Source organism: Canis lupus, chromosome 28 (genome assembly GCF_011100685.1).
Source record: "Canis lupus familiaris isolate Mischka breed German Shepherd chromosome 28, alternate assembly UU_Cfam_GSD_1.0, whole genome shotgun sequence".
In the NCBI taxonomy this organism is placed as follows: domain Eukaryota; kingdom Metazoa; phylum Chordata; class Mammalia; order Carnivora; family Canidae; genus Canis; species Canis lupus.
This window is the reverse complement of record NC_049249.1, coordinates 9,578,832-9,593,746: the sequence shown is the minus strand read 5'-3', so window position 1 is coordinate 9,593,746 and position 14,915 is coordinate 9,578,832. Positions and strand designations below refer to the sequence as shown.

At 36.5% G+C, this 14,915-nt stretch overlaps 1 protein-coding gene across 47 annotated transcripts in view; it reads right to left on the bottom strand.

Annotated features, from left to right (window-relative positions):
• CC2D2B (coiled-coil and C2 domain containing 2B) overlaps nucleotides 1–14,915 on the bottom strand; it is a 108,200-nt gene that overhangs the window by 69,566 nt on the left and 23,719 nt on the right. For 31 of the 47 annotated variants that reach the window (XR_005380453.1, XR_005380454.1, XR_005380457.1 and 28 more), the window contains 5 exons: nucleotides 13,710–13,919; nucleotides 9,427–9,524; nucleotides 3,793–3,933; nucleotides 2,220–2,328; nucleotides 1,907–2,025 (listed from right to left, as the gene is read on the bottom strand). Coding sequence is in view for 36 of the 47 variants with exons in the window: in XM_038578300.1 (XP_038434228.1) it covers nucleotides 1,907–2,025; nucleotides 2,220–2,328; nucleotides 3,793–3,933; nucleotides 9,427–9,524; nucleotides 13,710–13,919 (677 nt within the window). In the remaining 11 variants the exon portion in view is untranslated. Of the gene's footprint in view, nucleotides 1–543; nucleotides 1,338–1,637; nucleotides 2,026–2,219; nucleotides 2,329–3,792; nucleotides 3,934–9,426; nucleotides 9,525–13,709; nucleotides 13,920–14,915 lie in introns of those variants that run through there. The other 16 variants (XM_038578316.1, XM_038578319.1, XM_038578322.1 and 13 more) reach the window with 6 other exon arrangements.

Below are 14,915 nucleotides of genomic sequence, written 5' to 3'. Positions count from 1 at the left end.
TGACCTAATGATGTTTAGGACTTCTCTTTTTCAGAAGGGAGAGGACTGGTTGGGAGATAAGGCTCTGGGTTGAAACGTAACAAGCCCTTCTGTTCTCCACGCTAATCACCCTGTGGGTCCAGTATCTCCCAGTGGTGCCCGTATCTGCCCATGTAGATTACTTATTTTTCCTATCTCTCTGTTGGCCTCTTCTAACTATCTTCTCAATTACCATTAGAGAAATATGTCAGGTATATTCGCTCTTTATGTTGCCCTCTGAAAGTAGTTTTAATAATGAGCTTGTGAACTGATTATGAAAATTCATTAATTCATGATTATATTCATCCTCAGGAAATCCTGCCTTTTTCATTACCTATAAACCCTTTATAATTATTCTTTAATCCTTCCCTTCATCTCTATCCTTGACATCATGATAATAATCAAAATTATTGCCATAGCAAAACAATAACAATATTCTTCTTTTCTAGAGAATCAATTCAACTGGACATTTTTATTTTTTAAAATTTTATTTATTTATTCATGAGAGACACAGAAAGAGAGAGAGAGAGGCAGAGACACAGGTAGAGAAAGAAGCAGGCTCCATCCAGGGAGCCTGATGCGGTACTTGATCCCGGGTCTCCAGGATCACGCCCTGGGCTGAAGGCAGCGCCAAACCACTGAACCACCCAGGCTGCCCCTCAACTGGACATTTTAAATGGATAATGAGTAATGCCCCACAATAACAATAGCTTTGAAAAGATAGAACACATCCTATTTCCTTTTGCCTTGACTTCCACCAAGATTTAGCCTTGGCTTTCCAGTACATTTATCTTCCTCCTTCTCTTTCCGCTCTTTACTTCTAACTTCCTGTTTTAGGGCTCTTGTTATCTTATCCTCATTAAGATGGTCCTTTTGTATGCATGTCTTACATAAAGATTATCTCAGGCCCTCTTTGGAAGTAGGTGTAGAACAAAAGCACTCCTCCACTGCTGCACTTTGCTAATCAGAAAGAGGGAACTGGTAATTGTGCTTTTGTGTCTGCTACTCTTTATGTTCATTTTATTTTATTTATTTATTTATTTATTTATTTATTTATTTATTTATTTATTTATATTTAAAATCAATTAGCCAATATCTTTATGTTCATTTTAAATGTAATCATTCATCCGTTCATTTCATAAATATGAATATTTATTGGGCATTTGCTACCCTCCAACTCTGCTTAAATGATGCACATTCACAATACTCAAAGATGAATTAGTACAAAGTGTCCCATGGGACAGAGATGTTGAAAAGTTGGACCTAATTCAGTGTTCTAAATTGCCACAGCCTCTTTTAAGGAGATGAGATCCACAGGCCTAGAGATGGGAGAAATGGGGATCTGTATTAGATCTGTTTTTGCATGAAGGTCCTAGGAATAGGGAGAAAACAGCTCATGGAAAAAGTCACAAATGGGAAGGAAAGAAATTTGTGTCAAAGTTGAAAACTTCCCAGAGGATCCTCCAGATACAGAATACTTTTATGAAAGCAAGAGGCTCCCTTGATAAGCAAGGGCAACCACGTAGTCTTATTTTTTACAATGGCTTTATATCCTGCCTATCTATACTTGAACAAAAATTATTGCCATAGCAAAACAAATAACAAACAAAAAACAATAATCAAATCAAACAGGTTTATGTCCTACACCTCAGTTATGAATTAGAAGTGTGACCCTGGGCAACTTACCCTTCCATAAGCATAAATTCGCCCATCTCTAAGAGGAGGATAATACCACAGAGCTATGGTTGCAATTAAATGTGCAAATGTATTTAAAAACTTAGTAAAGTGCCCCACATATGGTACGCACTCAAGAAAGCTAACACTATTATTAAAACAATACAATAAAGAGATAATATATAATGAAGAAATAATCCTTTAAAATGCTTACAGTGAACACTTGGATAAGTTTGTTAATTCTGCAGTGAAAGAAAGTTGTGGCATCAAAGTAATTGGCTTTATTCTTTCTATATCTGTTTCTTCAAGCTCTGAAGCTAAATATGAGAAGCTCTAGAAACCAAAATATAAATATATAATTTACAATGTAAGTTCCTTGCTTAAGACAACTATTCTTTAAACTTTTGTTTCTTTCTTACATTTGTCATTCCGTTGGGTAACTGTTACAAATACAATGATTTTCTATTCTACCAAACAATTAAATATTTTCACCAGAGGAGTTGAATGGTATTTTGTAATGTAAATACCTCCTGTTTCTCCCCATTCTCCAATACTTTTCCTTCAGTTTCCTTCTTGGTCTCAGACATTCCTAGCAATTCTTCTTGGTTTTGTTCATCACATTTATTCATTTTTATCCTAATTAATAATAAATATAATTATTTGAAGCAGAAAGAGTGGTTGGATTGGTGTTGCTAACACACATACGACGCATATGACCAATCACTTCCAACACACAATTTTACATCTCAAGGTCGACGGTACTGACAATGAGAGTGAGTGGCAAGTAAGCAAATGTTGGTCCAGAGCTACTGTGCTAAACTGATGGCATCTGTTGCTTTCCTTTTGTGCTCAGGGTTTCATAATGCATATGTGTATCAGACTGGTTTAAAGACACAGAGGCAAGTACGCCAGTATACGTGAATTCAGGACTCTACGATAAAGTTTCATGCTGGGTTAGGTTTAGAAATTGTCAGAAGCACTGTCATTGGGCAGCCCGGGTGGCTCAGCGGTTTAGCGCTGCCTTTCAGCCCAAGGCCTGATCCTGGAGACCTGGGGTCAAGTCCCACATCGGGCTTCCTGCATGGAGCCTGCTCCTCTCTCTGCCTGTGTCTCTGCCTCTCTCTCTCTCTGTGTCTCTCATGAATACGTAAATAAAATCTTAAAGAAAAAAAAAAAGCACTGTCATTAAAAACCACTGCAGTAGGGAAAAAAATCAACAAAGTAAACATCTTTCTTAACAGGCTCAAGTAACATTAATCTCTTACAGCTTTGAAAATAAGATAGTGGGTTGTGAGGAGGGAACCAGCTATTTCACTGAGTTCACAGACAGCTTAAGTGATTAACAAGTACAGTTTCTAACTGTAACTATCTCCTCCACTATGTTTTTATGACTGTATGTTTCACCTAGGAGTATGATTACTCATCTTGTCCAGTTTTTTTTTTTAATTTTTATTTATTTATGATAGTCACAGAGAGAGAGAGAGAGAGAGACATAGGCAGAGGGAGAAGCAGGCTCCACGCACCGAGAGCCCAATGTGGGATTCGATCCCGGGTCTCCAGGATCGCGCCCTGGGCCAAAGGCAGGCGCTAAACCGCTGCGCCACCCAGGGATCCCGTCTTGTTCAGTTTTATAATAAAGTGCCAAACTGTTTTCAAATGGCTATTAGTATTTGCATTTCCATCAGCAATCAATGAGAGTTCCTTTTGTTCAGTATCCTTGTCAGTATTTATTATTGTCTTTTTAATTTCATTTTGTTTTGGATTTTAGCCATTCTAAGTGGTCTATAGTATACTCCCATTGCGGTTTTAATTTACATTTCTCTATTGACAGGACATGACACTGAACATCTTTTCATGTGTTCATTAGCCATCCATATACCTTCTTTAGTGAAGTGTCTGTTCAAATCTTTTGCCCATTTTAAAAATTGAGTTGTCTTATTAAGTTGTAAGAATTGTTCATATATTCAAGATACAAGTCCTTTGTTGACTACATCAAATAGTTGTCTAGCTTCTGGATTTTCTCCTAGTTACTGTAAATTCTCAGTAATTCATGCACAGTTCCTCAGGAGACCTATAAGAACAAATAAAGCAGCCACTCACCTTTGAAACTGTAATTTTACTGGGGTGCTTGTAAATCCTTGCTGTTGTCGAAGGAATTTTATTTGTTTCCAAGTTCGTAATATACTGTGTAATAGAGAGAAGTCTTTTCCTCTTTCTAAGTCATAGAGCTGTTTTGTATCACTACAACAATAATGGTAGATAAAAAGTACATTAGTGGATTAGAACTACAACTCATTTTTTAAAAGATTTTACTTATTTGAGAAAGAGAACACAAGCAGGGGGAGGGACACAGAGGAAGAAGCAGACTTGCCACTGAGCAGGAAGTCCCACATTGGGTTCTATCCCAGGACTCTGAGATCAAGACCTGAGCCAAAGGCAGAAGACCAACTAACTGAGCCACCCAGGAACCCAGAACTATAAGTCATTTAAAATGGCTTGGAAGAATGTATTGCACCAACCCTTCTGGATATCCCCACTTTATGATTTTTTTTCATTTTATCCACATCTTGAGATAGCTACTGAAACTCCATTTAGAAGTTAATTCCTTTATGACTTGATGATTTTTTCACTATTTAAAAGTGCTCTGCTAAAATCCAGATTTTTCCAGATGTTCTGGTCATTCTGGAGTATATTTATTATACTTTTTTCAGATTAATGATTGAAACCATTGCTTCAAATTTATAGGTACTTTGCTGGGTGGGGTAGTGACTGATGTGGGAAACAAAGGCAGAAGAAAAATTATTAATTTCCTTACTACCATTGACAAGTCCTTGAAATAGGCAGAGTGACATTCCACTAGGGACTCAACTGTCTGCCTCAATGTTACTACTTTGCTAAGAGCAAAAGGCAATCTTAGCCCAATCCCCAGGATCCTGTAAGTCTACTTTAACATATAAATATTCCTTTAGAAATTTCCTTTATCTCAATCTGCCAAGATACATGTTGGCAATCGTCCCCCAAGCATATGGCTCACCAATATACATCTGACGGGTCTCATGACTCAGGTTTTATTACATGGTAATAAATGACCTTTTCCCAACAATAGCTAGCCCCCTCCAGGTCCTGGAAAGTTTGCTTCCAAAATTCCTTAGAGACTTATGCTATCCCTAACCTTCTCCCAACTTAAAACTATATAATGGGCCACTCCTCTTGACCCTAATGCAGCTCTTTCTGCCCACGGGTCCTGTGCCTATGCCTTAATAAAATCACCTTTTTGCACCAAACAGTCAAGAATTCTTTCTTGGTCATCGGCTTTGAAACCTAACATTATTTTCCTACATCAATGATCATATTATTTGGATATGGAGATAATATACAGCTTTAAAAGATGCTTATTCTGTTTCATGACTTTGCAAACACACTATTTATATGATAAGTTACACTAATTGACTTTCTAACATTAAACCATCCTTGCACTCCTGGAATGATTCCAACTTTGTATTATTGATATTATTTGTATACAGAATTCTGCTTAGCATATTTGTAACTATGTTTATGAATGAAATGGGGTTGCAATAGTTTTTATATTGTTATCAAGTTTTAATTTATTTTTTTTAAGATTTTAATTAATTAATTTATTTATTCATGAGAGACACACAGAGAGAGGCAGAGACATAGGCAGATGGAGAAGCAGGCTCCCTCTGGGGAGCCTGATGCAGAACTTGATCCTAGGACCCCAGGATTACAACCAGAGCCAAAGGCAGATGCTCAACCACTGAAACACCCAGACATCCCAGGTTTTAATTTCAAGGATAAAATAATCTCATAAATGGAGCTAAGAATCTGGCCTCTTTTTCTGTTCTTTGAAAGAGTTTGTGAAAATACAAGTTATCTTTAAATCAGAGGCTCCTAACGTTTCCTGTATCAGAATCATCAGAGGGCTTGTTGAACACAGATTGCCAAGCCCCATCCCTGGAGTTTCTGATACAGTAAGGTTGTGGTGGGCCTGATAATTTGCATTTTTAACAGGTTTCCAGGTAAAGCTGATGCTGCTGGTCTGGAGAACCACATTTTAAGAATCCTAATTTAGTCATCTGAGCCTGGTATTTCCTTGTATTTCTCTTTCTCTGTCTGATTCACTACACTTGGCATAATACCCTCTAGGTCCATCCACATTGTCACAAATGCCAAGATCTTATTCTTTTTTATAGCTGAGTAATATAGTGTGTGTGTGTGTGTGTGTGTGTGTATATATATATATATATATATTCACACTGAGTAATATATATACTGAGTATATATATATAAATATATATACTGAGTAATATATATACTCAGTATATATATATATATGTAAATACATATACTGAGTAATACAGTGTGTGTATATATATATATATTTACTCATTCATCTATTGATGGACACTTAGGTTGCTTCCATGTGGATTTTGTTTTTTAAATTTTAATCAGTCTATCAGTCTAGACAAAAATGGAGCACTCAGTCCATTTACATATATTTAGGTTTTAACTCCATTTTCTTTTGTTTTATACTCATCTCATCTGCATCTATGTTCCTCTTTCTCTCTTTTCTTGCCTTCCTTTGGGTTGTTTGAATATTTCTTTTAGATATTATAAGTTAAAATCTAAGCCCTTGATTTATCAAAGTCTAATGTTAAATTTTACCTTGACTCTCCTCCTGATCAGTGCAAATATTTTTAATTACACTTACCCTCCTCCATTTTTTACTCTATTCTAGAAGGTATATATTTGAACTCTTTCTATATTTTTGTATCTGATGAGACAGCATTACATCATTTGCTCACTTACCTGTATATTTTACCACTTATTTTTCTCTTCAATCCTCCCTGATTCATTTTTTACTGTCAGCTCATATTCCTTAGAATTTCACATTTGTGGAAAATCTCTCAGCTAACAGAAAGAATATTTATTGGCTTTGCCAATGTGCTCACTTTGGCAGCACATATACTAAAATGTTGGCTTTGCCAATTGTCTGCTGTCATTACTGATTTGGGACTATTTTAAATTAAATTCTCAATCTGATATCTTAGACTACACAAATACTATATATTCATTTTATAAATCTGCATGAATGCTGGTTTGTGGTTATGAATGCTCAAAGGAGCATTTCCCCTCTTCTGCCAAATGTCAAAGTCAAAGACAAGTTTCTCATCCCCTTTATACTCCCCATTCATGAGGTTTAACATCCATTAGAGAGTGATCTCTTACTAGACTTTCTAATTAAGTTGAATTTGGCTTTATCTTTTGCTTTGGTACTCCATAAAGCTGTCTGAAGGTTACTAATAGCTCAAGGTTACTAATATTCAACAAATACCCTTAGTGTAAACGTTGGCTTTACCACTCGCTAATTTTTATTTCTCCTTTCACTTTGTTTTTGGCTTTTGCAAATTCCTTGGGTTTTTTTTTTGTTATTTTTGCAATATGTTTATAAAATAATATTTGTATTTTATCAGACATTTTTAGTGGTTTTCATTAAAAGTGCCATTCATGAAATCCAGTGTCCTAGAGATAGAAGCTTACTACCATTTATTCATTCGGCAAATATTCATTGGATGCTTACTACATGCCAGGCACTATGCTGGTTAAGGCGGATGCAAAGATAAATAGATATGCTCCCCAGGTTCAAGAAGCTTACCAACATGTAAATTAATCAATCCAATAAAATGGTATAGGTGCTATAGTAGAAGTTTACACAGCTAGAGTGTGGGAATAAATAAGAGAATTAAAGGTAGGGAAAAACTTCACAGAGTATTTGATACTCAATTCAAATCAATGAACACATAATAAATATCTATTATGTGGTAGGAAATATTTTGGGTGCTAGTAACTAATATTCCAGTAGAGAAAAATACAGAACAAGTAATTACAAACATGATGGATATTTTGAAAGAGGAAATACATAAATGCTATGTGAGTACGAGAGAGAGAGAGAGAGAGATATTTAATGGGCAAGTAAGAAAAAAAAATGGGCAAGTAAGAGCCTCCCCTGAGAAAGTAACATGCAATTGAATAAAATGAGTATGTTGACTAAGTGTCAGGCAGAAAACAATGAAAGAACCTTCTAGAGAAAAGAGGCATTAAAACAAAGCTATATAGATATTAGAGAGTATAGGCCATTTAGGGCACTGACCTATGGAATTCCAAAGCAAAGTTCCAATAAAATAAATTTTATTATGAAAGTAATAGCCACTAATGTGGCTTTATTTATATAGAAAAATCACTCTAGTTTCAATATGGAGCATGGCTTTAAAAGAGGTATTTAAAAAAAAAAAAAAAAAGAGGTATTTTAGGAGACTGTTGGAGTAGTCAGGCTCTATATGAGATAAGCACCTGAAAGAAAGCAGAATCAATGGGAATGGTTACTGGTTAGATGTGAGGGATGAGAGGACAGGTAAGAAGGGGGGTCATGAACAACTTACAGCTTTCTATACTGGGCACCAGCTGATTGTGGGTACCATGCACTTAGTAGACAGTCATTAAAGGTTAAATATATATCTTTCCTAAAAGAAACAGTCCATTTGAGTCCATTTCTCAAATGTCCATAAATACTCTTTGTGGTATTTCAACACCACTCCAAAAATTTTCCTGAATTTCAACACCACTATATCGCTTTTTTCTGGTCTGATAAAGCAATGAAGTCTTCAGTGAACCTTACACACACACACACACACATGCATGTGCACACACACATGAATATAATAGTAGATCCTTATCTACCACCATCAGACTCCATCTAAAGCCTACTTTTCTCTTTCCAGCATTAAAGCTTTCATGTTCTGTGTTAATTATGGTGGCAATAAACAATACCAGTTTATTGTTTTGTAAATACTGATGGCTTCTAGTCATTCATTCACTCACTCATTCATCCAAGTAATAGGGAGCACTCATTATGTGCCAGGCCTTGTGCAAGGTATATATCAATCTTTTCAAGCAACATTGTTTGCATTTAACTAGATTATTCTAGGAAACCAATTCTTTAAATTGACTGTTGCCTCTAGAGGTTGTAAAATCATTGAGCAGGCAGTCAGGGAAATTCTTTAACAATCAAATCACTCTCTTATATAGACAATTATTACATCATTAGGCACAGGTGAACTTTCTATCCAGTAAATATCTCCCAGTGAGCTTTTCTGCTTTCGAGGAGTCCTTGACACATAATTATGTTTTGTCTTAGAATTGTTTTTCTAGTTGCTTCATACTTTCCTAACTTCTCTTCCCAACTACTCTATAAGCTAATGGTTCCCAACTTGTAGACCATGTTTTTTTTACAGAGGTTCTTAAATCTAACTGTTCTTTGAGTATTATCTTTAGACTGAAATAGTAATATATCTTGTAGATATATGTATATATGGACTAATTCTTAAAGGTATACAAATGCTTGAGACTAATATGATCCTAAAAATACCAGTGAATTCATGGTGGTTTATAATTAACATGTTTTTAAAAAATCAATGGATATAAAATTGCAACTACTTTCATGTGACACTTCTATGATATATTTTTACACAAAACTAGGTCTTAAGGAAGTTTGGAGCCATTTCTGTAATTGCCTAAAGAGTAGGGATCTTGTCTTTTTCTTATTTTATATGTTCCATAGCAAGTGCAATACTCAGCCTAAAGAAGTTACTTTTTTTTTTTTTCTAAAGAAGTTACTTAATAAATGCTTGATAAATACATTAATGGTCCGAAACCTACCTTATCTGCCAATAATAATCTTGTAAAGATTTTTTGGTCAGCTGCCTTATTTCAGGATTTTCATTTGCTAATTTGGTAGCATCTGTCAGTGCTTTCAGCTACAACAAAGAAAAGAGCTTTTTTGTACATTTCATCCACTGTTACCAGAACTCCAATTTCTCCAAAGGTCTAGGCCTGTGCAGTAGAAGCACAACTGTGGTTCTTGTGTGTAACTTTTGTGTATTACTGTTGTATCTTCCAAAATATATTTCATATAAGGACCTTGGGGCAGAACTGAGAAGAGTCTAATATCTAAGGAATAAACATTATACTTAGAACTCTCTAGGCCAGTTCATCAATTAATGTGAAAAAATGCCAGTCAAAAAAAAAAAAAAAAAAAAGCCAATCAAGATAGCAGTCTGAACACAGGAATCTACCTTATCTTCCACCTAAAATCCTTTGGTTACAGAAAAGATATCTATCTTGTTTATCCATATCCACTGTCAACATCACATCCATATTATATGTGTATATTTGTGTTTATATCTGTATCTCTTTATGAAAAATAAATGCATTATAACATAGAAAAACAAGAAAAAATAAAATCAAGAGAAAAAGATATACTGAGGAAAGCATAAGACAGAAATATCTACAGGGAATATTCATAGAGAAATAAAACTGGATGAACCTGTACTCTAAAACATGTATAGGAGAAATCTGTTACAGTTAGGGACAGTTTGTAGGAACTCCAAGACTAGGATCATTTAATACAAACTTTTACTGAGGAAATCAGAGAAGACTTCAACAAATAGGAAGACATACTATAGTTCTGGATGAGGGAACATAATTTTTATAAAGATAAAATTTCTTTCAAAATTAATACAACAATATAATGTAATCACAGTAAATATAGTAATAGAATTTTTAAAATAAAAATTGACAGGCTAATTCTGTTTTTTGCATACAAATGTAATGAATCTGTTTTATTATTTTTTCAAAAGAAATAGTGTTTTTTTTTTTTTTTAAGATTCATTCATTTATTCATAGAGAGCGAGAGAGAGAGGCAGAGACACAGGCAGAGGGAGAAGCAGGCTGCATGCAGGAAGCCCCATGCGGGACTCGATCCCGGGTCTCCAGGATCACACGCCAGGCTGCACGCGGCACCAAACCGCTGCACCACCAGGGCTGCCCAGAAACAAACCGCTGCGCCACCAGGGCTGCCCAGAAATAGTGTTTTGGAGACCCGGGAACCAGTCCCATGTCAGGCTCCCTGAATGTAGCCTGCTTCTCCCTCTGCCTGTGTCTCTGCCTCTCTCTCTCTCTCTCTCTGTGTGTCTCTATGAATAAATAAGTAAAATCTTAAAAAAAAATAGTATCCTTTATTTTTTCTTTTAATTTATGATAGTCACAGAGAGAGAGAGAGGCAGAGACACAGGCAGAGGGAGAAGCAGGCTCCATGCACGGGAGCCTGATGTGGGATTCGATCCCGGGTCTCCAGGATCGCACCCTGGGCCAAAGGCAGGCGCCAAACCGCTGCGCCACCCAGGGATCCCTATTTTTTCTTTTTAAAAAATTCTATTTAAATTCAATTATTTAACATATGGTGTATTATTAGTTTCAGAGGTAGAGGTCAAGGATTCATCAGTCTTATATAACACCCAGTGCTCATTACATCACATGCCCTCCTTAATGTCCATCACCCAGTTACCCTGTCCCATCTCCCTCCCCTCCAGTGACCCTCAGTTTGTTTCCTATGATTAAGAGTCTCTTGCAGTTTTTGATGGCTAATTCTAAAGTTCATATGGATGATCAAATCTTGAAAAGCATACAGAAACATCCAAGAAAAAACGAGGAGTCACTTGTCCTACTACATAATTTAATAATTAAATATAGTAATTATTATTTTTATTTATTTATTTAATTTTTAAAATTTATTTAAAAGATTTTATTTATTTATTCATGAGAGACAGAGAGAGACAGAGACAGAGACATAGGCAGAGGGAGAAGCAGGCTTCATGCAGGAAGCCTGATGTGGGACTCGATCCCAGAGTCCTGGGATTATGCCTTGAGCCAAAGGCAGACACTCAACCACTGAGCCATCCAAGCGTCCTTATTTTTTTTTTTTAATTTTTATTTATTTATTATAGTCAGAGAGAGAGAGAGAGAGAGAGAGAGAGAGAGAGGCAGAGACACAGGCAGAGGGAGAAGCAGGCTCCATGCACCGGGAGCCCAACGTGGGATTCGATCCCGGGTCTCCAGGATCGCGCCCTGGGCCAAAGGCAGGCGCCAAACCGCTGCGCCACCCAGGGATCCCCAAGAGTCCTTATTTTTATTTATTTTAAAGATCTTTTTTTATTTAAATTTTTTTTTTTAAGATTTTGTTTATTTATTCATGAGAGACACACATACACAGAGAGGCAGAGACACAGGCAGAGGGAGAAGCAGGCTCCATGCAGAGAGCCTGATGTGAAACTCCGGGATCATACCCTGGGCCGAAGGCAGATGCTCAACTGCTGAGCCATTCAGGTGTCCCTTAAATATAGTAATTAAAACAGGGCAGGACTAGACCATTATGTCCATGGAATAAATAGTCCTTAAATCTATGTAAATATGTTAGGCTGGTTTACAAAAGACAGAATTTTAAATTATTAGGAAATCGGGGTATTTGAATATTAGGATAATCTTCTGGGGAAAGAAACTGAATAGGAGCCCAATTCCACAAGACACAGATACAAACTCTAGATAGAATAAAAGTCTAGAAATAATATATGCACACACACGTATATTATTAGAAGAATATATAACAAGATGACTCTATTAGAATTTTGGTCTTTCAGACACTATTGGTTGCCCTTGAAAGGTCACTTTTCTTGGTTGGCGGAACACCAATTTTGTTTAATTGCTTAATCATCTTCCATATGTTTCAGAGGTAATCCCTGATTAGCCATTTGTAGCAATTTCATTCTTTTTGCTGGTGCTGGTTTAGGCATGCTCATGTGAGATAATTCTAGCCAGGGAGACACAAGGGGAAATTTGCCCAGATGTGGGAGGAAGGGCTGAAGAGGGCTCTCAAAGTTAGATACTATACATATTGTGTGTCTAGTCAGTATGCCTTGAACTGGAGCAGCCAGTTGTTAACCTGAGAGGAGCTAATCAAGTCAATATGCTGAAGATGAACATTAGAAAGGGAGGGAAAAAAGCTAGAGTTGTTGATATTACAGAGCCACCAAATCAGCCAACCCTAGAGCTGCCCTAACTTGGGACTTGTGATACAGGAGGTATTACCTTTTCCTTAATTGTTTAAGCAACTAAGATAGGGTTCTCTGTGAATTGCAGCCTAAGGCCTGCTGACTGATGTATCTGGGGTAGAGGTCTTAGGAAGTGAACAACGAAACCTAAAATACACAAGGAAAAAAAGATCGAAAGATCTGACTTCATAAAAATTGTAATGTTTGCCAAGAGACAGAAAAGATGAAATTAAAAAGCAAGTACATGAGAGGTACAAATTCATAAAAATAATCAGTGAGTACTCCTTTGATTTCTTTTCCCCCCAGATTTTTATGTACTCCTTATTTTATTATTTTATTTTTTTTAAAAGACTTTATTTATTCATGAGGGAGAGGCAGAGACACAGGCAGAGGGAGAAGCAGGCTCCATGCAGGGAGCCCGACGTGGGACTCGTTCCCGGGACTCCAGGATCAGGCTCTGGACCGAAGGCAGAGCTAAACCGCTGAGCCACCCGGGCTGCCCTTATGTACTCTTTATGATGACATTAGATGACTAGGTTAATCATTCTCAGACCAAGATGTTTCACATTTTATATGAGATTCAAAATCTCTAATTTTTTTTTTTATCAAAAATATTTTATTAGGGGATCCCTGGGTGGCTCGGCGGTTTAGCGCCTGCCTTCCACCCAGGGCGTGATCCTGTCCCTGTCAGGCTCCCTGCATGGAGCCTGCTTCTCCCTCTGCCTGTGTCTCTGCCTCTCTCTCTGTGTCTCTCGTGAATAAATAAATAAAATCTTTAAAAAATATATTTTATTAGAAGACTTAAAACAATCATATGGCTCTTTTAAATAGTAATCTTTTCAAATACTCTTCTTGAGTCATAGGACCAAGAATACCATTGGTTCCAAGAATACCACTGGTTAGTAAACCATGTGTAAGTGAAATATTCTGCAGAATATATTTGAGGCTATCTATCTGGCCAGTCAACTCACAGAATTTCTTTTTAGAAAAACTGAAAGCAACTATTGTTCTAATTGTTTAAATATTTAAAATCCTAATGGAATAAGCTATTCTCACCTTCTCATAAAGCAGCTGAGGTAAATTCTGTTGCTGCCTGTCTTGAAAACACTCATAAAGTTGAAGCAGTCTAGCACATAATACTTGTTCTTGATTGAAGAGAGGATGATGGCTGAATTGCAAACCCACTATGTTGAGATCTAATTGGTACATTTCCCTTTGACCTTCCATTTTGTTCCTAATAGAGCTTTCTAGATCAGGTTTCACTGCCTTTTAAAGAAAAATATGTACACAATGTTAATTTGATTCTTTGTATTCCTTTTGAAATTACAAGGGACTTTTCCTTATAAAAGTAACACGTTAACTGTAAGAGAAGCAATAAAGAATAATTTGATTCTTCTTTCTTGAAATTGATTTTGGCTCTTGATTTAATAAAATATATTACATCCACCTTAATCATTTTGCTGTAAATTATTGTCATATACCTTATTGTTGTGTGCTGGCAGAGTTTTGATTTTCAAGTTATAAACCCCCACAACAATTTCCTATAGGAACACTATGACAAATGGTCTTTAGATGGTTGGGTCAATAGTCCAACTACCTTACGATCTAATAGTCATCTATGGGTCAGAGTTAAGTGGTAAACCGTTATTAAAACATTGTTCTTATGTGAATATATCGGTAATCCCTGGAAAATTCTGTGAAGGGGCTTGGACCCTCTAAGCAAATACTACCTTATAAGGATACCATCTTTCTTTATGCATGAGATGGTCTCCACTTGTATACCAGATTGCCCCTAAACTAGTTGAGGTTTGTAGGCCTTAAATTATATATAAAATGATTCAATTATGTTTTAGTACACTATTCTGAATTTAAGCGCATTTGTTTAAATATGTGACTGGTTTTTGGTGATGTAATTTGAGGGCTAATGGGTTCCTTAGCATGTACAGTCTAGTTCATGAATGCTTAGCCACTCCCAATAAGATCCATAACTGCATCCACCTAAATAAGAGAGCACAAGCCCTCTCTCTGGATTGGACTGGTGTAATAAAACATGGTCTCCTGTGCCATTGCTACTACAGCAGCTGTTATACTGAAAAACTGCTATCCCATCTCTGGCCTGGTGTGGCAGATCCAGTGCTTCTTAAGGACTGCAGGTCACAGTATGATGCCTACATTTCTTCCTCCATACTCTCTCCTGAGCTAGGAATCTTACCCTGTTTCCTTACTGGCTTGAGGGCAGGCAAGAGAAGAGCCATAAAGTTT